This window comes from Thamnophis sirtalis, unplaced genomic scaffold (genome assembly GCF_051295495.1).
Source record: "Thamnophis sirtalis isolate CommonGarterSnake01/CBP01778 unplaced genomic scaffold, rThaSir2_p1.2 scaffold_14, whole genome shotgun sequence".
NCBI lineage: Eukaryota > Metazoa > Chordata > Lepidosauria > Squamata > Natricidae > Thamnophis > Thamnophis sirtalis.
In genome coordinates, this window is record NW_028261394.1 from 3,117,312 (window position 1) to 3,145,091 (window position 27,780).

The window sequence follows — 27,780 nt, forward strand, 5'->3', positions numbered from 1 at the left end:
AGAAAGGAGACGGAAGAGAAGAAAGGGAAGGCGAAGAAAAGAGGAAGAGAGATTAGACTAGAGCCTTGGAGAGACACAAGCTATCATCTCCACCCAAGGCCTTGTGTGTCCCCCCCCACAGCCCCCCATCTTCTTCCCCAACCCCACTCAAAACACTCCCCAAGGCTGCTTCAGTTCCTCCAACCTCACTGGGCGTTTATCGTTGCCGAGGGGACTAAACCCCGGCCATTTTCCATTCCTTTATCAAAAGCATAAAAGGCCGAGAGAGCCCATCGCTTTCAGGAGTCAGGAACATCCATCCAGCCCCGAGCGGAGAGGCTGCCCTCACCTCCACAATCCGGGATTCCAGCTGCTCCACCGACTCGGGCTCCTTGTTCTGCACCGTGGCACTCATCATCTGCCTCTTCATCACGCTGTACTTGTGCAGAGCCCGCTGGTGTTTGTGCAACACACCCTTCTCGTGCCTCTCGCACAGATCCTGCCAGGCAGGCGGAAGAAGCAGGTGACATCAGGGGGCTCATTTCTATCTATCATCTCTCAATCTGCCCGTCTCTGGCTCTCTCTATCTTGTCCGTCCATTCATCCAGCTGTGCCTATGTCTCTCTAAATACGTCTACCTCTTTCTTTATCATGTCTGCCTGCTTCTCTCTCTCTCTCTCTCTCTCTCTCTCTCTCTCATCAGTCTATGTCTATCTATCCCTGTCTATCTGTCTGTCTGTCTGTCTCTTCCTCTTTATCACCTATCACTCTGTCTGTCTGTCTCTTCCTCTTTATCACCTATCACTCTATGTCTATCTCTGTCTATCTCTCTATCTGTGTATCTGTCTATCTCCTCTCTATTATCTTTCAGTCTGTCTATCTCTGCTATATATCTCTCTGTATATCTCTTCCTCTCTTATCAGTCTATGTCTGTCTGTCTATGTGTCTATCTATCTATCTATCTACCTACCTACCTATCTCTATCTATCTATCTGTATATCTATCTATCTCCTCTCTATCATTTTTCAGTCTATGTCTATCTCTGCCATATCTCTCTCTGTATATCTATCTCTTCCTCTCTGTCATCTGTCAGTCTATGTCTGTCTGTCTGTCTATCTATCTCTTCCTCTCTATCTTATCAGTCTATGTCTGTGTGGGTTTGTCTGTCTGTCTATCTATCTACCAACCTACCATCTATATCTTCTATTTTTCTATCTATCTATCTATCTATCTATCTATCTATCTATCTATCTATCTATCTATCTATCTATCATTATCTATATATCATTATCTATCTATTTATCATCTATCTATCTATCTATCTATCTTCTATCTATCATATATATATATATATATATATATATATATATATATATATATATATATATATATATATATATATATATATATATATCACCTATCTATCATCCATCTATCTATCTATCTATCTATCTATCTATCTATCTATCTATCTATCTATATATCTATATATCTATATATCTATATATATCATCTATCTATTATCTATCTATCATCTATCTATCATCTATCTATCTATCATCTATCTATTTATCTATCATCTATCTATCTACCTACCTACCTACCTACATCTATCTATCTATCTATCTATCTATCTATCTATCTATCTATCTATCTATCTATCTATCATCTATCTATCTATCTATCTATCTATCTATCTATCTATCTATCTATCTATCTATCTATCTCTTCCTCTCTATCATCTGTCTATCTGTCTGTCTATCTATCTATCATCTTTATTTGTATTTTTATCTATCTGTCTGTCTTATCATCCTTCTCTCTCTCTCCATCCATCTTTCATCCTTTTCATTCCTCGACTTTCCTCTTTCGGACCCTCCAGCCCCCAGCCATGTCCCAGCCTTTCTCTCTCTCTCTCCTCCCCCCCCCAAACGGGTCGGTGGGCCGACGGACTCACTTTATAAGACTGCAGCAAGTCCAGGAAAAGGTTGAGCTTCTCCACCACGTCGTTCTCTTCCTGTTTCCCCTGGACAGCAGAACGAAGGAGAACCCTGTGAAGGGATGGGGAGGGCAGCTGTCCCCCCCCACACACCCACCTGCCCACCCGAGGGCAGGAAGTCGGTGGCAAGTGGCCCCTCGGAGGCTGGGAAGGAGGGTCCTGCAGGGGAATCTTCCATGGGGAGAGAGGGCGGGGGGCGATGTAGAGCAATTCAAGCGGAAAGAGGCGGTGGGTGGGTGGGTGCGCAGGTATTCTGTGTATGGGCATGTGTGTGCGCGCACAAATCCATACACACACACGCACATACATACATACACACGCCCATAGCTGGCGGTCACAGCTGGCCCTGGAAACATCCGTCACTAAGCAGTGCAGGCGTTGAACGGAGACCTCCCCGACCGAAAATTAAAATAAAAAAAATTTGGACGTTTTGTTTCCACACAGGACTTTCTCTGAATGGATTCTGATGGAGTTTCCGTACCTTTATCATCCGTTCACTGACAGGAGCCCACCCCCACCCCCACCCCACCCCCGGGGTAGATCAGAGGCTTACGGCTTCTCCTCGCTTGGAGACTGAAACCGGGACGGGTTTCTCAGTCGTTAAGTGAACGCCGTTCAGTGAAGCCGCAGCGAAGTGCTTACAGTCTTCCTTCCAGCACATCCTTAACCATTTTACGGATCGGCGAAGAGGAGGGGTGGGGGTTATCCCCAGGGCGGAATGGTCGCTAAGCAAGGCGGTCCCTAAATGAGGACAGCTCCCCCCCTGGCGCTTCCTTGCAATCTTCACTGACAGGTCGATGAATCTCGGAGGGGGGGAGAGGGCGTCCGGACCCATCGTCCTGGGCAACCAACCCCCCCCCCCGCTCTCTCTCTCCCGCAAACCTTTCCCACCCCGGGCTCACCTGCTGAACGGCTTTGTCGGCTAACATGGCAAATTCCACGGAAAGGCCTTTCAGCGCCTGCTTCAGGTTTCCCCAGGCGCTGTGGTTCAGAGCCGCCCAGGAAGGCAGCGGGGTTGTGTCCGAGCCCAAAGCACTGGCGGAAGAAGGAGGGGGGGTGTCTGTGAAGACCCTGCAGAGCCTTTGCACCAGCCCCCCCCCCCCATTGGCACCCAGCATCCAGCCCTCTCTAAGCGGTTTACAGAGCCGGCCTCTTGCCCCCCCAACAATCTGGGTCCTCGTTTTACCCACCTCGGAAGGACGGAAGGCTGAGTCAACCATGAGCTGGTCAGGATCGAACTCCTGGCAGTGGGCAGAGTTTGCCTGCAATGCTGCATTGTAACAACTGCACCACTCTGCCGGCTGGCCTGCCTGCCTGCCTGCCTTCCTTCCTTCCTTCCTTCCTTCCTTCCTTCCTTCCTTCCTTCCTTCCTTCCTTCCTTCCTTCCTTCCTTCCCCACTTAGCACTTAGACTTATATGCCACTTCATAGTACCTTTACAGCCCTCTTTAAGTGGTTTACAGAGTCAGCCTCTTGCCCCCAACAATCTGGGTCCTCGTTTTACCCACCTTGGAAGGACAGAAGGCTGAGCCAACCTTGAGCTGGTCAGGATCGAACTCCTGGCAGTGGGCAGAGTTAGCCTGCAACGCTGCATTGTAACAAATGCTCCCCTATGGCTTCCTTCCTTCCTTCCCACTTAGCACTTAGACGTATATGCCACTTCATAGTACTTTTACAGCCCTCTCTAAGCGGTTTATAGAGCCAGCCTCTCGCCCCCAACAATCTGGGTCCTTGTTTTACCCACCTCAGAAGGAAGGAAGGCTGAGACAAACTTGAGCTGGTCAGGATCGAACTCCTGGCAGTGGGCAGAGTTTGCCTGCAACGCTGCATTGTAACAACTGCACCACTCTGCCGGCTGGCCTTCCTTCCTTCCTTCCTTCCTTCCTTCCTTCCTTCCTTCCTTCCTTCCTTCCTATGCTATAACAGACATATCCACTTCACAATGCTTTACAGCCCTCTCTAAGCGGTTTACAGAGTCAGTCTTTTGCCCCAACAATCTGGGTCCTCATTTTACCCACCTCGGAAGGATGGGAGGTTGAGTCAACTAGGAGCCGGTCAGGATTGAACTCCTGGCAGTGGGCAGAGGGAGCAATACTGCATTCTAATCACTGCATCACCATAACCCTTCCCTCCCTCCCTCTCTTCCTCCCTCCTTCCTTCTTTCCTCCCTTCCCTCATGCTCTCCTTCATCTCTCTCAGTACTTCCTCCTTCCCTCCCTCCCTCCACACTTAGCACTTAGACTCATATCCCACTTCACGGTGCTCTACACCCCTCTCTAAGTGGTTTACACAGTCAGCCTCTTGCCTCAAACAATCCGAGTCCTCATTTGACCCACCTCGGAAAATTGGAAGGCTGAGTTAACCTTGAGCCTGTTGAGATTCGAACTGCCAAACGGCAGGCAGAACGGCAGTCAGCAGAAGTAGCCTGCAATACCGCACTCTCACCACTGCGCCACTGCAGCTAAATGCAGGCCATTTGCCAAACACCCCAAATTCAGGAGTGGGGGCTGTTGAAACCTCAAATCTGGGCCACAAGTAACGGTCTGTCCTAACTTCGAAGAATCACTACTTCGTCATAGGCGAAGGACCACCTCCAGAGGTGGGTTCCTACCAATTTGGCACCTATTCGGTAGAACCGGTTCGTCAAATCTACCGAACTGGTTAGAAGAGGTTCCACCAATGGACCCGGAAAGCAGGCCACACCTAGAGAAGAGGATCCAAATTTTTTTGAAACCCACCACCTCTAAAGAGATGGTAGCTCAACAATCCCAAGGCCTGAGCTTAGAACACGGGTGGCTCAGTTGACGCCCACTCACCTTAGCTCCTTCCCAAAGAGGAGGAGGTCCGAGGCATTGTCCACTGCCCGGGATGCTATCCGCTCGGTCCGGTCCTTGAGTTTGTAGAAGCTGTTGTAGATGTTTCTGATCAGTTCTCGGCTGGCCGCAAACTGGATTTGGATGTCCGTTGGCAGATATTCCTGAAAGAGGGGTAGGGAAGTTCAAGAGATCCGTATCCAAACTTACAACCTAAATGCTGGAGATGTGATTGTACTATTTCCAACTTACTTTCCCTTCCCACTCTCTCGGCCTTCCGGAAAAGCCACTAAAACCTGGCTGTTCCGGCAGGCCTGAGGCTGTTGACCCCAAAATACGGTCCAGCCCCATCTAGAACGGAGTGTATGATGTGTTGTTTTTTAAATCTATCCTTTCTTTCCCTGTATTTTATTTTTGTTTTTATTTCTGTATTGTAAGCCGCCCGGAGTCCTACGGGATTGGGCGGCATATAAATGTTATTAAATTCAAATTCAAATTTCATATATGGTGGACTTGTAAAAAAGTTAAAGCATTTTGGATAAAAATATGGTGGATTATGCAAAATGTTCTTTAAAAAAGGATAAAGTTTACCCCTCAGTTATTTTTGTTAGGTATAATTTACTGATTGTACAGTTGTAGAGATTAACCTGATTTTGCGTTTAATAACCGCAGCTAGACTGTTGGTGGCGCAATACTGGAAGAAGGAAGACTTGCCTACTATTCAAGAATGGGCATTGAAAGTAACAAACCTAGCTGAGATGGCTAAAATATCTGCATATCTTAAGGACCATTCAAACGAGAGATATAAACTGGAGTGGAAAAGATGGATTGATTATACTCAAAATAAATATGGGACGAAGAAATTTCAGATAGCTTATGACTGAAGAAACTAGGAATGATGTAAGTTGTTTAGAGTTAGCCTAGTAAGGAGGAGTTAAAGCTCAAATGAAAGATGTTATTAACTTTTTTTTAAGTTTGTTTTAGGATGTTTTTGATAAAGATTTATACCCCGTATTGGTTCTGGGAAGCTGGGGGGAGGGGGGAAAGGTTGGGGGGGGGGAGGGAAGTAAATATTTGTAAAAAAATATTTTTCAAAAAATCCCCAGCCTGTCCTTCTCCAATGCAGCTTGAGCATCTTAAACCGATGTTTCTCAACATTGGCTGCTTTAAGATGGGTGGACTTCTCTGAATTGAAGTCCGCCCATCTTTTGATTTCAATTTTTTTTATTTTATTATATAAAATACAAATAAAAAGAAAGAACAAACACACACCAATGGTCCACTTTCTGCTTTTACGCATTAATATATAACTGGCCGTTTCTATAACAACAAATCTTTCTATTCAACAGAACAATAGCAATAGCAATAGCGGTTAGACTTATATTCCGCTTCATAGGGCTTTCAGACCTCTCTAAGCGGTTTACAGAGTCAGCATATCGCCCCCACAGTCTGGGTCCTCATTTCCCCACCTCGGAAGGATGGAAGGCTGAGTCAACCTTGAGCCGGTGAGATTTGAACCGCTGAACTGCAGATAACAGTCAGCTGAAGTGGCCTGCAGTACTGCACCCTAACCACTGAGCCACCTCGGCTCCTCTATCTATCTATCTATCTATCTATCTATCTATCTATCTATCTATCTATCTATCATCTATCTATCTATCTATCTATCTATCTATCATCTATCTATCATCTATCTCAGTTAGACTTATATGCTGCTTCATAGGGCTTTCAGCCCTCTCTAAGCGGTTTACAGAGTCAGCATATTGCCCCCACAGTCTGGGTCCTCATTTTACCCACCTCGGAAGGATGGAAGGCTGAGTCAACCCTGAGCCGGTGAGATTTGAACCGCCGAGCTGCAGAACTAGCAGTCAGCTGAAGTGGCTGCAGTACTGCACCCTAACCATTGCGCCACCTCGGCTCTTCAAAACCAAGATCAAAGCTTCATATATATATTTTTTTCATCAGAAGCACAAATTCCAGAAGGGATATCCCAACGATAACCTATTTTCCTCTTTAAATAAAGCAATCAAGTTAACCATCCCTGCTTCCTTGCTATGGAAATAACATGTGTTTCTGTAATCTTTATAAACTGTCACCATTTTTTATATACAAAGTTTATTATATTCTTTCAAATTCTCCCGGTCCGCCCATCTTAAAAGCTGGCTGGGTAATTCTGGGAGTTGAAGTCCACCCATCTTAAAGCAGCCTACTTTGAGAAAGACCATGCTAAGTAACTAAGAGGCTTTGTATCTCTCTGTTACAAACAGAAGTCTTCTGCTGAAGCCACCCCATGTCCATGCCTCTAATAAGAGGTCTCCTCAGACAATACCTTGGCCTGCATTGCGAACTTGCAGGTCATGAATTCGTCTCCCACACCTTGGACCAGCTCCCTCAGCTTGTTCTGGACATCCTGGAACAAGAAGAAGAAGATAAGTAGGAACACATTGGTGTTTAGCAACAGCTATCTCCTTTCGCATTCCTGGAGTTTTGCATCTGTCAGCACAACGTGTCAACATTTTGTGAAGGAACTGATCTCTCACCTTTGACTCAAAGGCCACCTCTGGATTCTATGTGTAGAATCCAGAGGTGGCCTTTAGAGCTGTGGTAGTTGGAGACACCAGTAATTGGGTTGGTCCCTTGAGAAATTAATTGGAAACATGAAGTTTCCATGGATTGAGTCAACCTCTGTCATCTAGTTCATGGCTGTTGGGATGACCCTGGGTAAAATCAGGGGCTACTCAAAGCGAGGTTGACCACCACAAACTTGGTTTGTCTCCTTCACTGGATGTACAAGCAACCGAGCGACTAGAAAAATTAGTAGTTGACTCAAGATCCTATAAAGGTTGCCCAGCTAGGAAAGCCCTACTGTGGACAATGTTATGGTAGATATCTAACTAGTAGGAGGCGTGGCACAACAAAACCGCGCTCGACTAAGCCGCGCCCGATTAAACCGCGTCGCTGACGTCATCAACAGGGCAACAACAGCGAGCGCAGAGAAAGAAGGGTGCTTTAAATAGCGCTTTGAAAGCAATCCGATTCAACTTAAGGTAAGGGTTAGGTTTAGGGTTAGCTTTAGGGTTAGGGTTAGGGTTAGGTTAAGGGTTAGGATTAGGTTTAGGGTTAGGTTAAGGGTTAGGTTTAGGGTTAGGTCAAGGGTTAGGATTAGGTTTAGGGTTAGCTTTAGGGTTAGGGTTAGGTTAAGGGTTAGGATTAGGTTTAGGGTTAGCTTTAGGGTTAGGGTTAGGTTAAGGGTTAGGATTAGCTTTAGGGTTAGCTTTAGGGTTAGGGTTAGGGTTAGGTTAAGGGTTAGGATTAGGTTTAGGGTTAGGTTTAGGGTTAGGTTTAGGGTTAGGTTTAGGGTTAGGGTTAGGTTAAGGGTTAGGATTAGGTTTAGGGTTAGGGTTAGCTTTAGGGTTAGGGTTAGGGTTAGGTTAAGGGTTAGGATTAGGTTTAGGGTTAGCTTTAGGGTTAGGGTTAGGGTTAGGTTAAGGGTTAGGGTTAGGTTTAGGGTTAGGTTAAGGGTTAGGTTTAGGGTTAGGTTAAGGGTTAGGTTTAGGGGGGCTAGGTTTAGGTTTAGGAGTTAATTTTAGGTTTAGCGTTTACAGCGTGCTTCTGTCTCTGCGCTGTTGTCGCCCTGTTGATGACATCAGCTACGCGGTTTCGTCGAGCGCGCTTTAGTCGAACGCGGTTTTGTGGTGGAACCAGTAGGAGGCATCTGGCAAACCAGCACTGGATACGCCAGCAAGCACTGATCTCTACATATTCAATTACCCACGGAGTCCTTCTCAGGCACACTTACCGACCCACTGAAAGAGAGGAAGAACTTGAGAAGCACATCTTCTGAAAAAGGAGGGTGTCGCGCCACCAGATTGATGAAACGCTTCAAGGCGCGGCGTCTGGTCTCGATGAATTCCCGGTCAGCTGGAGGATGGGAGAAGGTCCAGGTTGAGGAACCTCAATCTTCAAAACCTTCCTGATAGCTTTACGCACAAAAGGAAGTCCCACTTCTTCTACCAATTCCAGCCATGAGCTGTGATCAACGGGACATCTCTAGGAGGATCGGAATTGCAATTCCCAACGCAATGCCTTGGTTGATTGGGAAGCCTGGCAGTCAATAGTTCCAACCCATTTGGGAAGACCAGCTTGGGGAAGGTCATCATTGATGGTCTTCCTGGAGTTTAGCTACCTCCCATCTCGTCCCTGCCAAGCTTACCTCCTAACATCCTCTTGGGAGGCAGGCCAGGGACCATACGGTAAGGGAACTTCTGAAGGAGCATCTCATGGAAAACTACAAAGTCGTTATACCGCCGGTAAACGGAGCACCTAAAACGCTGTAGGGAGAGTAAAGGAGTCCATTCAGAGCTTCCTCAAAGGAGATGTTGGAGCTTTTGGCACCTTGGAACAGAAAAGAAGACCTAAATGCCCTCTAGTCCAACACCTCCTGGCTTGGGACCAGGTTATTTAAGGGACCCTGGTTGGCCCTACCCATCCCATCTCGTCGGTCAAGATGGGCACACTCCAGATCTCATTGGCTAAGGACTGCCAGCAGGTGGATCCCAGAAGATATGTCTCATCTGCCATAGTTGTCCACCTGATGGAGACCTTCTCCCTCCGGAGATGAGACTGGCCTTTCACAAGACCCCCAAGACTTGGGTTCTATGCCCAGGCCTGGATCCCCAAGTAGGATCTCCAACAACATGCCAAGGCCAAGTCATCATGGGTCAATTCGCTGCGGGACAAGTGTTACATTAATATCGAAGACATGGTAGAACTGAATCATTAAAGAAAGGATGAAAAAGGAGGGACATGAAATGTGAACAACAAAAAGTTTTAAACAATTTTAAATAATTAAATTAAGTTGTTAATTCCCCCCAGCGAGTTGGCTGTGGCGAGTTGGCTCATTCTGCCTCATGTGTGTGAAAGGACCCATCTCTAGTTGTGTTAACTGTTGTTGCATTTCTCAACAAACGAAGGCAAATCTACGTTGCCACAAAGAAGAGGGAGTCAAGCTATTCTCCAAAGCCCCTGAGGGTAGGACACAAGAAGCAATGGGTGGAAACTATTCAAGGAGAGAAGCAACTTAGAAGGAAGGAGAAATTTCCTGGCAGTGAGAACAATTAACCAGTGGAACAACTTGCCTTCAGAGGTTGTGAATGCTCCAACACTAGATGTTCTTAAGAAGATGTTGGATAACCATTTGTCTGAAGAGGTGTAGGGTTTCCTGCCTAGGCAGGGGGTTGGACTAGAAGGCCTCCAAAGTCCCTTCCAACTCTGGAATTCTATTCTGAATTCTATTCTGAATTCTATTCTATTCTGAATTCTATTCTGAATTCTATTCTGAATTCTATTCTGAATTCTATTCTATTATTCTATTCTATTCTGGATTCTATTCTATTCTGAATACTATTCTATTTTATTCTGAATCCTATTCTATTCTATTCTATTCTGAATTCCATTCCATTCTCTTCTGAATTCTATTCTATTCTGAATTCTATTCTATTCTGAATTCTATTCTATTCTGAATACTATTCTGAATTCTATTCTATTCTATTCTGAATTCCATTCTATTCTGAATTCTATTCTATTACTCTATTCTATTCTATTCTGTATTCTATTCTATTCTGTATTCTATTCTGAATTCTATTCTATTCTGAATTCTATTCAATTCTATTCTGAATTCTATTCTATTCTGAATTCTATTCTATTCTAAATTCTATTCTATTCTGAATTCTATTCTATTCTGAATCCTATTCTATTCTATTCTATTCTGAATTCCATTCCATTCTCTTCTGAATTCTATTCTATTCTGAATTCTATTCTATTCTGAATTCTATTCTATTCTGAATACTATTCTGAATTCTATTCTATTCTATTCTGAATTCCATTCTATTCTGAATTCTATTCTATTACTCTATTCTATTCTATTCTGTATTCTATTCTATTCTGTATTCTATTCTGAATTCTATTCTATTCTGAATTCTATTCAATTCTATTCTGAATTCTATTCTATTCTGAATTCTATTCTATTCTAAATTCTATTCTATTCTGAATTCTATTCTATTCTGAATTCTATTCTATTCTATTCTGTATTCTATTCTATTCTGAATTCTATTCAATTCTATTCTATTCTATTCTGAATTCTATTCTATTCTGAATTCTATTCTATTCTGAATTCTATTCTATTCTGAATTCTATTCTATTCTATTCTGAATTCTATTCAATTCTATTCTGAATTTTATTCTATTCTGTATTCTATTCTATATTCTATTCTATTCTGAATTCTATTCTATTCTGTATTCTGTATTCTATTCTGTATTCTATTCTATTCTGAATTCCATTCCATTCTATTCTGAATTCTATTCAATTCTATTCTGAATTCTATTCTATTCTGAATTCTATTCTATTCTATTCTGAATTCTATTCTATTCTGAATTCCATTCTATTCTATTCTGAATTCTATTCAATTCTATTCTGAATTCTATTCTATTCTGAATTCTATTCTATTCCATTCTATTCCAGGTGTCCCAGGTTAATGTTGCAGGATCCAGTCTGGGTCGGTCACTGGAACCAGAGGCTTAGTCCTCCGAGCTTGAAGTCCACCTGCAGGGAACCTCTCTCTAACCTTTCCCTTGGCTGCTTCTTACTTTTGATTCTTGCCCTTGTTATTGTTTCTATTTTTACTTTTCACATTGTCCGCTGCCCAGATCTCCTGACTGAGACCAGCGGCTAGCTACAGCGACTCAGTAAATAAACAAACGCATTTCTTTCGGAGCGATGATGGGCGGCTGGTTAAAAGACTCGGGGGTGTGAATCCGTTTATCCGTTCATCCTTCGCTTAAAAACATCCCAGAATCCGTCTCAGCTTCCCTTCGCAACAGATCCAAACAAACCACAACTGCCACAATAAATCCAGCAATAAATCCTCCCGAAAAGTTAAATGATGCAACGAGCTGGAAGTTTTTTTCCCCTCCCCTCGGTTTCATCATCGCTGGAGGTTTGAATCACTCTGCAAAATAAGCGCTAAGAAAAACCAGCCAAGAGCGAATGTGGAAGGAAAGAAGAAGCAAAAAATAATAATAATAATTCCTTGCGCAGGGAGGAAATCATTTATTTTCCACGCTTTCTGTCGGGATTTTTCACCAGCCAGAGAAAGGGACGGAAGTCGGTCGATGCAGCTGCTTGTCCATGATTGAAGTGGCAGAAACTGACACAGCTTTATCAATTCCCTAAAGCAGGGGTTGGCAACCTTAAACACTCAAAAGAGCCATTTGGATCCAGTTCCCCACGGAAAAGAGACCACCAGGAGACACCAAAAACTACCAGGGCTCTAAAAAGCTCAATAAATTGCATGTTGGCGAGTCTCGCACATTGGTGGTTGTGACGCATATTCTGAGCGACAGGGAGCCACAGCAGAGGGACGAAAGAGCCACAGGGGGCTCCAGAGCCGCAGATTGCTGACCCCTGCCCAAAAGGCAACTGTGTTTATACATGAAATAATATTTTGTTCTTCTTTTTTTTTCATGCAATTTGGACAACATTTATGAATACTTATGGTCTTACATCACATTTGAAATATGGGGTTCTTTTAACATAACTCTTAATCACAATATATGATTAACAATGTATTGACTATTGTTATTGAATACAGATATAACTTGGTTTTAACCATGACTGGTAGCTTTTAAAACAATATGATCTGTCTGTCTGTCTGTCTATCTATCTATCTTTCTTTTTTTTTAATGTTTTTTAATTTTTAATTTAAAACAAATACAACATCCTTCTTTACATGCTATAGAAAGTGTATCAGTTGGTTACAAAAAGACTTTTGTGCGTTGTGTTTTCTTTTTTCTTTTTTTTTATTTTCTTTTATTTTTTTTTCTTATAGTAAATACCCTGTATATAAGTGATTGTAAAATGGAATGTGAAAATGAATAAAATATATTTTTTTTTAAAAAAAAAGACTTTTGTGCATCTCTTCCACAGTCAACAAACATAATTCATGTTAACTCAAGCATTTTAACTCAAATATTCATACATGTCACCATCATCATATATCCATTTTCATTTGACTATAATTGTTATTAAAAATAATAATAATAATAATAATAATAATAATAATAATTTTTGTTACTTTTGTCTAACCTGGCCAATCTGCCTCTTTGCCAATCTTAGCATCTCCCGCTGTATTTCTACTATACTTGCAAGTTATTAAAAAAAGGGGGGGGGAATTGAATTGTTCAGCTTATTCCTACGCGAGGCCCTTCCTACAACCAGCCGGCATTTCACTTTTAGGTTTAAATATGGAGGTGGGAGTGTTCCTGAGACCCAAACAGTTGGCTTTATCAATTGATCGGGTGAAAATCCAATCCACCCTTTAAAAATCAAACTTTTATTATTTATCATACTGATTGATTACAGAGAGCCTCCATCATAATAGCCAAGGAGTCCTTTCTTCTTGTTGTCCTGTAATTTGTTTGGTAGTCTTATTATAAAACGTTAAGGAATCCATTATGAAGGGACGCGGTGGCTCAGTGGCCAAGACGCTGAGCTTGTCGATCAGAAAGGTCAACAGTTCAGCGGTTCGAATCCCTAGCGCCGCGTAACGGAGTGAGCTCCCGTGACTTGTCCCAGCTTCTGCCAACCTAGCAGTTTGAAAGCATATAAAAATGCAAGTAGAAAAATAGGGAACCACCTTTGGTGGGAAAGTAACAGCGTTCCGTGCGCCTTCGGCATTGAGTCATGCCAGCCACATGACCACGGAGACGTCTTCGGACAGCGCTGGCTCTTCGGCTTTGAAACGGAGATGAGCACCGCCCCCTAGAGTCAGGAACGACTAGCACAGATGAGCTAGGGGAGTTTTTACCTTTACCTTTTAATCCATTATATTATTTGACAATTGCTAACTAACTAAGGGTTAACCCTTAACCCCTTTGCAACCTTGGCAATCCGGCTGGTTGGGGAATTCTGGGAGTTGAAGTCCACCCGTCTTAAAGCTGCCAAAGTTTGGGAAGCACTGTGTTAAGAGCTTAAAAAAAAAAGAAGACGTTTATATCCCGTGACCTATGATTTCTGAAATGTCCGATGTCCATTTGCACAAGGGGGTGGAAAATTTGCGTTCAAAACTAAACACGGCGTTGATAAAAACAGCTGCCAAAGACAAGACATTCCCTCTTTTTTTTAAGGACAGTGTTTCTCAACCTTGGTGACTTGAAGTCCTGTGGACTTCAACTCCCAGAATCCCCCAGCCAGCTATGCTGGCTGGGGGATTCTGGGAGTTGAAGTCCACAGGACTTCAAGTCACCAAGGTTGAGAAACACTGTTTTAGGAAGCCGTAATTCTTCTCCCAGCTTCAGCCTAAAAGCCAAGAGAAATTGCTTCACCCTTCGCTCAGACCAACCTTACGGCTTTCTCCCAATACACCCCCCTTTTATTCCTCCGCTCAGCCCCCCCGGGAGGATCAAACCGAGTTTCCCAAAGCCAAAACCCACGGATCGTGTTCCTTCCTCGTCACCTACCTTGCTGGAGACCTCATATTCCACGTGCTTCAAAAACAGCCCCCTTTTCTCCGGGATGAGCTGCACTTGGACGGTGTCCTTGCTCAACAGCTCTTGCAAAGTGTGGGGAAGCACTAAGGGGCTTCCCGGGGGCTTCTGCATCGGCGGTTCCTCTAGGTCTTTGGGGTCGCTGGCCGGAGGCTCCCCGGAGTCTAAGAGAAGAAAAGAGGAATGCAAAAAAGAAAAGGAGATGCTCTTGAGGGGGTGGGGAGAGAAATATAAAAAGCGCAGGGGGGGGGGAGACTTTCCCGGTGCGCAAACGCCCGGCTACCCAATCAGCAACGGGGTTCTTGCCCGAACAGGCACACACCTATATCGCAGGTTTATCTCACATTACCTGCCTAAACTACCCAGGAACATTTCAAAACCCCACACCTCTCTCTTCAGAGGCAGTTGACTCTGCTCGGCCAGGTGCCAAACGATCATCCCAGGGAGCCAGCCAGCCGTACGGGGCTGGTAATTCTTGTCGAACTGGCTCTCTTGAAGATCAAAAGGCAGCAAAGTTTACAGCGCTGGCTGGCATTCTCGATTCCTCTTCGCAACCAACTATGGAAGGACGGTGGGGGGGGGGGGGGAATGAGGATTTCCAGGCCAGCAGAAGAAAAGGAGGAAAAAAAACCCCACTGTCCGTACTTCCCATCTGGCTAAAAGATGTCCGTGGCCAAATTTTTGGGAGCCCAAGGAGGTTGGGTGAAGGACGGATCGGTGTGTTGGAGGCTTGTCCTTGCTATTATTTTATCTGCAAGAGCCTTTTTCAAAGGGACGCTCTCTCCAGATGTGACCTGTGGAAGTTGTAGTCCCTACAGAGTCAAAAGGCCTCCGTTGGAAGACATAAAATATAATTCAAGGCAAGGTTGCACCCGTCACACTGAACCAGCTGTTACACGGCTTGGCTCTATTGTGTAAACCATTGGCCAGCAACTCGTGGTTTGTGGACCACTGGTGGTCCGTGAGAAAATTTTGGTGGTCTGCAGAAAAAATTATTTGCGTTTTTTAATATTGCAATAAATCAGGGGTATCTGTTTAGCTCCTGGTTGTTAAGCGAAGCACTGAAGTTGTTAATTAGCAATAGCAATAGCAGTTAGACTTATATACCGCTTCATAGGGCTTTCAGCCCTCTCTAAGCGGTTTACAGAGTCAGCATATCACCCCCAACAATCCGGATCCTCATTTCACCCACCTCGGAAGGATGGAAGGCTGAGTCAACCTTGAGATTTGAACCGCCGAACTGCAGCTAACAGTCAGCTGAAGTGGCCTGCAGTACTGCACCCTAACCACTGCGCCACTTCGGCTCTTATAATTGAATTACACAGCGATTAAATTCTGGGAGTTGAAGTCCGCATGTCTTAAACTGGTCAAGTCTGAGAAATATAGAACAGAACAATAGAATAACAGAGTTGGGAGGGGCCTTGGAGGTCTTCTAGACCAACCCCCTGCCTAGGCAGGAAACCTTATACAGTTTCAGACAAATGGCTATCCAACATCTTCTTAAAAACTTCCAGTGTTGGGGCATTCACAACTTCTGGAGGCAACTTCTGTTCCACTGATTAATTGCCCTCACTGTCAGGAAATGTCTCCTTAGTCCTAAGTTGCTTCTCTCCTTCATTAGTTTCCACCCATTGCTTCTTGTCCTGCCCTCAGGTGCTTTGGAGAATAGCTTGACTCCCTCTTCTTTGTGGCAACCCCTGAGATATTGGAAGACTGCTATCCTGTCTCCCTAAGTCCTTCTTTTCATTAAACTAGACGTCCCCAGTTCCTGCAACCGTTCTTCTTATGCTTTAGCCTCCAGTCCCCTAATCCTCTTTGTTGCTCTTCTCTGCACTCTGTCTAGAGTCGCCACATCAAATGCTGGTCTTACCTGAGCCCAGGTAAGCAATCATGACTGATTGGACAATCTGAACACTTGGTACAGGAATCTTTTCTAACCTAAAGTCTTTTCAATGGGAGGGCATTGAAATGTCTCAACCCCTCCCCACCCCACAGTTGATTTGGATGGCTAGAACAGATGGGGACACACACACACCGCCCATCACATAGAGCCACAACTGCATGGGAGCAGGTTGTATCACCTTCCCACACAGGAAGGCGAGGGGGGTTGGACTAGAAGACCTCCAAGGTCCCTTCCGGCTCTATTATTCCGTTATTCCGAGGAAGATGGGGGAGTTGATTTGAATCATTTTAGGGATCATGCAACATCACACTCGCAATCCCCACCCGGCAACCTCTGCCTTAAAAGCCAGCCTGGCGTAGCAGAGAAGGCACCAGGTTGGGGAATCAGGAGACCGTGAGTTCTAGTCCCACTTTGGGCACCGAAACAGCTTGATGACCTCAGCCCAGTCTGTCTCTCCAAGCTCTGAGAAGGAGCCAATGGCAGACTGTCTGAAAAATCTGGCCAAGAAAACAAGGACTTCTCCAGGCTGTCTCCGAGAATCAGACAGGATTGGACAGAATTTTTATTTTATTTTAAAAAAAAATACCCGTTTGAAAGCCAAAACATTCTTTTAAGGTTACGATGCCATGTGCCAAAATCTCTCAACGTCCATCTAGACGCACGGTCAGTCAAAAGCAGAAGGCAGACAGCGCACTCAGCAACACCCCCAAAGTCCAAGGTCCCTTCCCAGGGAGAAAAATTCTTCCTCCGGAAGGAACAGAGCAAATCCCACTGGGGGGGCAGGAGTGGGGGGAGAGAGAGAGGTGGAGGAATCAAGGATTCCTCATTTCGATCTCAGGCCCTGGCCTTGCAAAGCAGAGGAAAACAGAGCTTCCCAACATGCAAAGCCAGGTGTTTCCTTGCCACTGTATCGCCAAAATAAGCCATCTCACCTATTCTGGGGTTAAAGAGAGAGGGAGGGAGGGAGGGAGGGAGGGAGGGAGGGAGGGAGGGAGGGAGGGAGGGAGGGGAAAAGAATGTGAGAACGTGAGAGCAAGAGAGAGAGAAAAGAGAAAAAGCGAAAAAGAGGGAGAGAAAGAGACAGAAAAAGAGAAACAAAAAGAGAGAAAAGGAGAGAGAGGAAAAGAGAAAGTGAGAAAGAGGGACAGAGAAGAGAATGGGAAAGAGGGAGAAAGAGGGAGGGAGAGAGGAAAGAATGTGAGAAAGTGAAAAAGAGGGGGGGAGAGAGAAAGAGACAGAAAATGAGAAAGAAAATGAGGGATAAGGGGAGAGAGAGAGGAAGCTAGAAAGAGAAAGAGACAGAAAATGAGAAAGAGAGAAAAGAGAAAGAAATAGAGAGAAAAAGGGAGGGAGTGTGGAAGAGAATGAGAAAGGGAAAGAAAGAGAGAAAGAGAGAGTAAAAGTGGGAGGAGAGAGAAAGAGGACGAGAAAGAGAAAGAGAGAGAGAAAGAGAAAGAGAGAGAGAAAGAGAAAGAGGGAGAAAAAGTGGGAGGAAGAGAGAAAGAGGAAGAGAGAGAGAGAAAGGGAAAGAAAGAGAGAAAGAGAGAGAAAAAGTGGGAAGAAGAGAGAAAGAGGAAGAGAAAGAGAAAGGGAAAGAAAGAGAGAAAGAGGGAGAAAAAGTGGGAGGAAGAGAGAAAGAGGAAGAGGGAGAGAAAGAGAGAAAGAAAGGGAAAGAAAGAGAGAAAGAGAGAGTAAAAGTGGGAGGAAGAGAGAAAGAGGAAGAGATAGAGACAAAGGAAAAGAAAGAGAGAAAGAGGGAGAAAAAGTGGGAGGAAGAGAGAAGGAGGAAGAGAAAGAGAAAGAGAGAGAAAGGGAAAGAAAGAGAGAAAGAGGGAGAAAAAGTAGGAGGAAGAGAGAAAGAGGAAGAAAATGAAAAAGAGAAAGAACGTGGGAGAGAAAGGGAAAGAGAGAAAATGAGAGATAAGGGGGGAGAGAGAGAGCAAGCTAGAAAGAAGAGTGAGAGGATGAGAAAGAGAAAGAGAGAAAGAGAAAGAAAGAGAGAGAAAAAGGGAGGGAGAGTGGAATAGAATGAGAAAGGGAAAGAAAGTGAGAGAAAGAGAATGGGATAGAAAGAGAGAGAGAAAGTGGGAGAAAGAGAGAAAGAGGAAGAGAATGAGAAAGACAGTGAGAGAGAAAGAGAGAAAGGGAGAGAAAGAGAATGAGAGAGAAAGAAAAAAGGAGAGAGAGAAGAAAACAAGAGCTACAATGGAATGCAAAGCCTCAGCAAAAGGCAATAACTGGAAACAGGATAACAAGATCAGCCCCAAATCAAATCATCCTAGCTCCTTTCCTGCTATTTGCCTTCCTTTTTTTTAAATCCAGCTTGTAAAGGGAAAAAAGGGAGAAGAAATCATGGCTGGGAAGCCTCCTCATTTCCCATCCAGAGTTTCTGATCAGGAAAAGTTTTGGGGTTTCCCCCCCCCACCTTCTCAAGAAAACTGCCCCCACCACCCCCAGTCTTAACGTTTCTAGAATTCATCAGAAAATGGAACTGAAATGAGTTCGGAAAGTAACACCCAGCGTACTTCTGCAATTTGATTCTATTTCATTGGCCCAGGGAAAGGAAAATAAAAGAGAGGCCTGCCAAATAATTTTCAGCAACGAGAAACAGCTGGGGGGGGGGGATATATATTTTTCCATTTGGCCCAGTTGTTGTTGTGTGTTGTGTGTGTGAGGGGGGGGGGAGACTCGAGGCACAAAATAACTTGGTTCCGATGGGTGCCAACCTGACCACCAATGAACGGCCTGGCCTTTAAGCCCAGTTGCCAGATTCATTTCTTGGTTCCAATCCTGTAAAAAAAATTAAAAAGCCAGGAAAATCTGCCTCTCCAAATTTCAGCCCCGATCCATTCTGAGCCTGCAAAGAAACCTCAAGAAATAGTAGAAAAATATGTTTTTATCCCAAACCACAGGGCTCGGTGGCTGAGTATTGAGTTACATAAGACAGAGGTTTGAAATGGTCACTTTAAATATATAGATAGATAGTTGGATGGATAGATCTATCTATCTATCTATCCTATGTCTGTCTGTCTGTCTGTCTATCATCTATTATCTATCTATCTATCTATCTATCTATCTATCTATCTATCTATCTATCTATCTAACTATCCTCTATCTATCTATCTATCTATCTATCTATCATCTATCTATCTAACCATCCTCTCTCTCTCTCTTATTTATCTATCTATCTATCATCTATCTATCTATCTATCTATCCATCTAACCATCCTCTCTCTCTCTTATCTATCTATCTATCTATCTATCTATCTATCTATCTATCTATCTATCTATCTATCTATCTATCTATCTATCATCTATCTATCTAACCATCCTCTCTCTCTTATCTATCTATCTATCATCTATCTATCATCTATCTATCTATCTATCTATCTATCTATCTATCTATCTATCCATCTAACCATCCTCTCTCTCTCTTATCTATCTATCTATCTATCTATCTATCTATCTATCTATCTATCTATCTATCTATCTATCTATCTATCTATTATCTAACCATCCCCCCCCCCCTCTCTCTCTCTCTCTCTATCATCTATCTATCTATCTATCTTGCTACTGAACTTACAACCTGGAGCTTGGGGAGAGATGGCAAGCGAAGGGCTAGGCCTCCCGGTGGCTTACAATTTGAAAACATGAGTTCAAATCCTGAGCGGCCAAAGATCATTATATTATAAGACCCCCTCGCTTATTAAATTGGACCGATTCACCCGGATAATCCTGTAAGTTGGCCCCATCCCACTCTCTTCAGAAAGGGGAAACTAACGACCAGGATTTGCAACACAGGGGGGAGTCTTCCTCTTATGGCCGTTGGTTTAGTGACCATTCAAAGTTACGACGGTGCTGAAAAAGCCCTTGCTCTTAAGACTGTCCCAACGGCGTCCCGCGTGTAAGGACTTTTTTTCTAACTTAGCTTTTTCAGCACTCCCGTAACCCTGATCGGTCACTAAGCAGATGGAAGTTGTTGGATTAAGCGAATCGGGCTTCCCCTCCCCCCCGTGGACTTTGCTTGTCAGACGGTTGCAAAAGGGGATCACGTGACCCCAGGACACCGCGACCGTCATAAATGTGACCAACTGTCAAGTATCCGAATGCAAATGGGGATGTTGCTCTTGACAAGACAGTTTAACACAATTAACAGTAGCGCTGATGATGTTCCCTAGTTGGGTCACGAAATGTCTGCAAGAATACAAGCAAGCTCAGAGAGTACCAAAGACCCCACAGTCATTTTCCTCCTCCTCCTCCTCCTCCTCCTCCTCCTCCTCCTCCTCCTCCTCCTCCTCCTCCTATTTCTCTCCACAAAAAAAACCCTCACTCCCTTCTAGCACTGATGATGTTACCTAGTTGGGTCATAAAACACCTGCAAGAAAACCGGAGAGTTCAGAGAGCACCAGGGACCCCACAATCCTTCTCCTTTTCCTTCCCCTTCCTCCTTCTAGCACTGATGGTGCTACCTAGTTGGGTCACGAAACGTCTGTAAGAAAACCACCAAGCTCAGAGAAGCACCAAGGTCCCTGCAGTTCTCCTCCTTCCTGCAAATCCCGCTCCCTTTCCAACACTGATGATGTTCCCTAGCTGGGTCATGAAACGTCTACAAGAGAACCACCAAGCTAAGAGAAGCACCAAGGAGCCCCCAGTTCAACCCTGAGCTGCAAATATTCTCCTTTTTTTTAAATTTTTATTTTAAACACCTAAACACATCAACAAAAACAAGCACAAGACTTAAAACAACATAGGAACAAGAAGTTCCATCATATATCATACAGCAGTTCCGTATCGGTTTCTTTACAGTTAGTGTTTTCCCTTCTATACATTTCTATCTTGCATTCATAATCTCCTTATTCGTTATCCATTTTTATGTACTATTCTATATTTATTTATGCTTAGCTATTTATAACAAAATATTGTTTACCTATATTGTGCTTTATATTCTTACTGTCATTTATTCTCTTACATACAATTATAGGTATACATTCACATGGTTATTCTTTTTCTTTGCCATTCTTATACTTTTGTTATTCCATTTAATAGGTTATAATATACAGTTTGAGTTGCTTTGTTTACCATCCCTAGCACCTGTTGTGACACCACCTTATTTTCCCTTTTTTTTCAAATATTCTCCTTTTATTGGTACAGTTAAGACAACAAACAGGTCCAGGGACATGGACACAAACACACACACACACACACAGACATCTCCAAGACATTTGCTGACCAAATCCCTACATGCAACAGACGGGTTGTCTGGACCCCAAACACATTCCTTCTGCTGAGTAGAATCCGTACCCGGCTCTCTGGAGCCTAAATATTGGCAATGTTAGCGCAAGATCACACAGGCTTCCCCCAAGGCTTTAAGCTCCCCAGGGAAAACAATGGAAGAAAACAAACACCAAGAAAGAGATAAAAGAGCCCGGAGCAGAGAGAGCCACACTGGGGACAGACAGGAAGGAATAGCTACTACAGGATCGACGTTACTCCACGGAGACTAGAAGGAATAAAAAAACTGGTGCCCTGAGCTTGCTTTCCTCCTTCTCGGACCCCCACCTGTTTTTCCTCGCCTGCCTTTCAACCTCTAAAATCCAAGATATTCTCCCCTTTTTGGCTAAACAATGGCTACCAACTTGCCTTCGGTTGAGGACCTGTAAACTACACGAGTCAAAAAGAGGGCTGGGAAAATATCTACAGACCCCCCTGCATCCTGGGCATCAATTGTTCCAACTTGTACCCTCGAAACGACACTCTATAGGGCACTGCGCACCAAGACAACTAAGACACAAGGACAGTTTTTTTCCTTAGGTATAATTACAGATTGTACAGTTATAGAGGCTAATCTGATTTTGCATTTAATAACCGCAGCAAGACTGCTGGTGGCGCGATACTGGAAGAAGGAAGATTTGCCTACTGTTCAAGAATGGGCATTAAAAGTAACAAACCTAGCAGAGATGGCTAAAATATCTGCATATCTCAAGGATCACTCACGAGAAATATAAACTGGAGTGGAGAAGATGGATTGACTATACTCAAAATAAATACGGGACTAAGAAATTCCAGATAGCTTATGACATACAAAAAATTGTACTTCGTTGTTTTACTGATTGAGGAATGATGAAATGTTTGTTGTTTTAAAAGAAATAAAACTTTTGAACCCTGAAATTCCAGATAGCTTATGACTGAAGAAACAAGGAATGATATAATCTGTTTAGAGCTAGCTGAGCAAAGAGGAGTTAAAGCTCAAACGAGACATGATATTAACCTGTTTTTAAAGTTTATTTTAGAATATCTTTGTTAAAGATTTATACCGTTGGCTCTGGGAAGTCGGGGGGGGAGGGAAAGGTTGGGGGGGTTGGGTAGGGGGAGGGAAGTAAACATTTGTAAAAGTTTTTTTTGTCAAAAATTTTAATAATAAAAAAAAGAACCGTTTTTTCCCCGAACGCCATCACTCTGCTAAACAAATAATTCTCACAACACTGTCAAATAATTTACTAAGACTGTACTACTATTATTCTTCTCTTCCTATTACCTATCTCTTCCCACTTATGACTATAACCATGTTGCTTTTATCTCTACAATTTATACTGTTTCATTTGTTTCCTAGTATGATTTGATTGCTTATTAGTAACCTATGACTATCACTAAGTGTTGTATCTTATGATTCTTGACGAATGTATTGTATTTTATTTCTCTTTATGTACACCAAGAACATCTGCAGCAAAGATAAATTCCTTGTGTGTCCAATCAAACTTGGCTAATAAAGAATTCTATTCTATTCCATTCCATTCTATTCTATTCAAAAGAAAGAGGTAAAATGCTACAGATAAATAAAGGTAGAAGTTAAGGTTCCTCTCACATATACGTACTAGTCGTTTCCGACTCAAGGGGGCGGCATTCATCTCCATTTCAAAGCCGAAGAGCCAGCGCTGTCCGAAGACGTCTCCGTGGTCATGTGGCCGGCATGACTCAACACCGAAGGCGCACGGAACGCTGTTCCCTTCCCACCAAAGGTGGTTCCTATTTGTCTACTTGCATTTTTTACCTGCTTTCGAACTGCTAGGTTGGCAGAAGCCGGGACAAGTCACGGGGAGCTCACTCCGTTACGCGGCGCTAGGGATTCGAACAGGCCACCAAATCTTAGCGCTGTTGAGAAATGAGTCGGATGTTTGCCCAAGAGACAGGAAAGGAAGTTTTCTAGGAAATGAGATTGCATCCAGTCCGGGAGGGGTGGTGGTGGTGGAAAAAATATGATGCATCAGAAACTTTCTCATGTTAAAAGCCAGAAAGTGCAAAGTTAACCGAGTGCATCGTGTGCATCTTTTTATTTCCTTTGATCTCATTCAGTTCCTGCTTTAAAAACTTCATCCATCCATACTAAATCAATCCACACGGCGCAGCGGGAACACTGGGTAATATGCTGAGTTCATTGCGTAGAGCAGTGTTTCTCAACCTTGGCAACTTGAAGAGGTCTGGACTTCAAGTCCCAGAATTCCCCAGCCAGCATTCGCTGGCTGGGGAATTCTGGGACTTGAAGTCCAGACCTCTTCAAGTTGCCAAGGTTGAGAAACACTGGCGTAGAGGATTAAAAAAAGAGGACCGGGTAAGTGAGCCAATCGGCATAACCCAACATCAGAAATCCAGGGCTTTTTACCAGCCAGAAGAAAAAGGCAGAAAGTGATAACAGGCAAGCACGTGAAAAGCTGGGTTGGAGTCACACCTATCAAGCCACCTGTCGGCTTATTGGGAATAAAGCACCTTCGGTTGGGTTAATGCAGCATGACGAACCACAAGCCAGTTCCCAAGCTGTAAGGGCTGGACTTATCTAAATGCATCCAAACCTCCCACACAGCACATGGGGCTGTCACAACGTGTTGTGCGAAGTCACGATAGGCAACTCATGATCCCGCACAATCAGCCCCGGGGCCACCACCAATCCACCATGGGAAGAAGGCAGCAGAATTAACCATGAACGTAATAATAATGAGGATAAATTGACCTCAATGGGCCAGCAGATCCTGCTAATCCCACACACACCCCCATCCCGAGGAAAGTCATTTTCAGGCCAACTTCTAATCCAGCCTTCCCGGAACCTTTAGCAACTTTTTAAGATACAGGTATGTCCTCAGGCTTATGACTGTAATGGAGGCCAGCAGAGCCAAGGTGGCGCAGTGGTTAAATGCAGCACTGCAGGCTACTGCTAGATCAGCAGGTCAGCGGTTCAAATCTCACCGGCTCAGGGTTGACTCAGCCTTCCATCCTTCCGAGGTGGGTAAAATGAGGACCCAGATTGTTGGGGGCGATATGCTGACTCTGTAAACCGCTTAGAGAGGCCTGAAAGGCCTATGAAGCGGTATATAAGTCTACTGCTATTGCTATTATTCATGTTGTCAAGTGAGACAAGTCGTTTGACAAGCATCTGGTTTTTTTGATCGAGTGTGAAAAATCACTAAATCACTTTTTCCCAGGGCTGTTGTGACTTGGAACGGTCCCTGTTGTAAATCAGTCCCGTTGTAAATCGGTCCCTGTTGTAAATCGGTCCCGTTGTAAATCGGTCCCGTTGTAAATTGGTCCCTGTTGTAAATCGAGGGCTGCAGGTGAATTCCAACTCCCGGAATTTCCCAGCTGCCATTCTCAGGAGTTGGAAAGTCCCCAGGCCTTTAATGTTGGCCACTTGGGAGAAAGGTGTCCTGGGTGGGTGTCCTGCTTGGGGGGAGGGGGTTGGACTAGATGACCTACCAGGCCCCTTCCAACTCTTGTTAATGCAATCCAATCCTAACAACCTCCTTTGAAAAGGGAGGGAGGGGGGAAAGCAGGGAGGCCTCCTTTTTCAAAATCTAGAATTGAGGGTGGGGGGAAGCCCCGCAGGGGATCTTCCTGCCTCGGAGTCCCCCAGCCAGGCGAAGACTACACCTCCCATCCCCCGCAGCCACCCAGATTCCGCCCTCCCACGCCTTGCCTTGAGATCCCGAGCCTTTCCAAGGTTAGGCGCTGCGCTTACGAAACCTGCCTGCTGCGCAAGGAAGAGAAACGGGGAAGAGGGGCGCTGAAGCCCCCGCTCGCCCACCCACCCACTCCCCTTCCCCAGAGCCTGCGCGGCTGGGCCGAGCCCCTCTGCCCTCCCTCCGGATGCGCTGCCGGGTCTCCAGATGGGGAGAAAGACCCTCTCCAAGCAGCTGGTGGGGGACGCGGGAGCTGTCCATGCGCTTCCAGTTCCCAAATCGAGCCGGGGCGCGGCGGGGTCTCTGGGCTGAGGATCGCCCTGCCCATCATCCCCAGCTCCGGGGGTCGTCTGGCAGAGGCCCGGCGTTGGAGGGAGGGAGACTGAGTGGGGGGGGGGGCAGCTGGCCAAGGCAGGGGCTGCGGGGCGCAGAAGGGAAAAGGCGAGGCGTGCGCGCCCGGGCGTCTTGGCGAGGCTACTTACCCGCGGCTCCTCCCGGGCTCGCTTCGGGCCCTTCTTCTCGGTCCATCGCTGGCCTCGGTCATGTGAGCCTCCTCCGGCGGGGGAGAGAGAGTCCCTCCTCTGGCTCTCCGGCCAGGGGGCCGGTGGGGCGGGCCGGGGAGGCGCCTCCGAGGCGGGCCGACGCGTGCCGCTGCCCCAGGAGCGCTTGGCGCGCTGCTTGGCGCACCCCGAGCCCTTCTGCAAACGGCGAGGAAGGCAGGGCCTCGCAGGGCCAGAAGTGGGGAAGGGGTTTCTTAAACGGCTGCAGTCCCGGGGTGGAGGAAGAGCTGGGGGGGCGGGAAGGGACCCCCGCTCCCTCCGGCCCGCGCGGAGACTCGGGGGCGATTTGCAAGGCTGCGCAGACTTTGCAAAACTCCCGCAAGAAAGCCCCGGGGGGAGGGGGAAGGGGAGGCAGGAGGAGGGAGGGTTGGACGGGGCTGGGCTCAATGGATAAGGGGATTCCCTCCCCCCCTCCGCCTCTTGGCTGGGGCAAGCTGGGCACCCCAAACCCCAGTTGCGATCGCCAAGGCCGGGTTGGAGCACAAGGCTCTGACTTAGCAGATGTGCGTCAATGGGGAGGGGGGAGGGAAGGGGGAGCGCTCCCTGGAACGCCCAGATGGGGGCAGCGCCAGCCAGGATTTTTGCACAGCTGGTTGTGCAGAGAGCCCCTTCCTTAGCTGTTCCTAAAGGGACACACCCTTTCCCTGGGGTGGTGCACGAACTTGGCAACGCTGTATCCTCCAGCAGCTTTTTAAGAGTGAGGGGCTGGAGAAAAAACCCTCCCCAAATTCTCCAGCCAGAGCCAGTTGAAGGCCAGCTGAAGTTGCCAAGGTTGAGAAAGGCTGCTAGTGTCTTCACACGCCAGGAGAAAAGTGGATAAGGTAATTTGAATTGTCACTTATACTGTGTGCACACATTAAAAAAATGAAATTCTGATGCCCGCTCTCCTATCTATATATCTCTCTATATATCTATACACATACAGTACATACACACACATGTAGATATGAAGGGGAGGGAAAGGAAGGGAGAATTCTTTATTGGCCAAGTGTAATTGGGCACACAAAGAATTTCTCTCCAGTCCATAAGCTCACCGTGTACATATAAAATAGATATGTGCATGTGTGTGTGTGTGTGTGTGTGTGTGTGTGTGTGTGGTATTTGTGCTGATAAATAAATAAAGGGAGACTAGTATAGATCTATTTCAAGCTATTTAGCTCTCATCAGCTAGCCATACCCTTACTGGGATTCGAACAGTAAAATAGTAATGGCAACAGTAAAATATTGGGCTTTCTGTCTGGATGGTCTCTTGTGACGAGCCGATGGACAGAGAATGGAAGCAATTAGCTTCCTCCCATAATTGGGGCATACCAGGGGTTGTGACACTAAATATATATACACGTACACATAAACACACACATATCTATATATATCTATATATCTATATATATCTAAAGAGAGCTAAATAGCTTGAAATAGATCTATACTAGTCTCCCTTTATTTATTTATCAGCACAAATAAAAAAACACAAATATAACAAAGGCAACAGTAAAAATATTGGGTTTCTGTCGTGATGGACTCTTGTGACGAGCTGATTGACAGATGATGGAAGCAGTTAGTTTCCTCCCATAATTGGGGCTTACCAGGGGTTGTGACTCTAAATATATATCTATATATACGTATCTCTATCTCTATCTCTATCTCTATCTCTATCTCTACCTACCTACCTACCTACCTACCTACCTACCTACCTACCTACATACATACATACATACATACATACATATATATATATTAATCTCAACCCATTTTGAATACATAGCAGAAAAAAGGACTCTTGGGTGGTAACAAGGTTGATGCCATATGGTAGAAAGCTGCCAGTATTAAAGAATCTACTTGTTCTGCTTCACATACTATTACTATTAATCTTCTCATCCTTCCTATCACCCATCTCCTCCCACTTATGACTATATAACTGTAACTTCATTGCTTGTATCCTTCATATTGATTGTTTCCTAGTATGATTTGATTGCTTATTAGTAACCTATGACTATCATTAAGCGTTGTTACCTTATGATTCGTGATGAATCTACCTTGTTTTTT

At 44.9% G+C, this 27,780-nt stretch overlaps 1 protein-coding gene across 1 annotated transcript; it reads right to left on the reverse strand.

Moving 5' to 3' along the window:
- Positions 1 to 328: 328 nt before the first annotated feature.
- On the reverse strand, positions 329 to 26,163 carry SNX8 (sorting nexin 8; the record flags this gene model as incomplete). The annotated part of the gene is given in 9 exon segments (XM_087701714.1): positions 329 to 478; positions 1,934 to 2,002; positions 2,878 to 3,010; positions 4,791 to 4,951; positions 7,117 to 7,197; positions 8,587 to 8,708; positions 9,001 to 9,118; positions 14,303 to 14,493; positions 25,660 to 26,163. Coding segments are annotated over 9 exon segments (1,071 nt in total), but the record flags the coding sequence as incomplete, so codon positions are not given.
- Between the last annotated feature and the right edge of the window lie 1,617 nt (positions 26,164 to 27,780).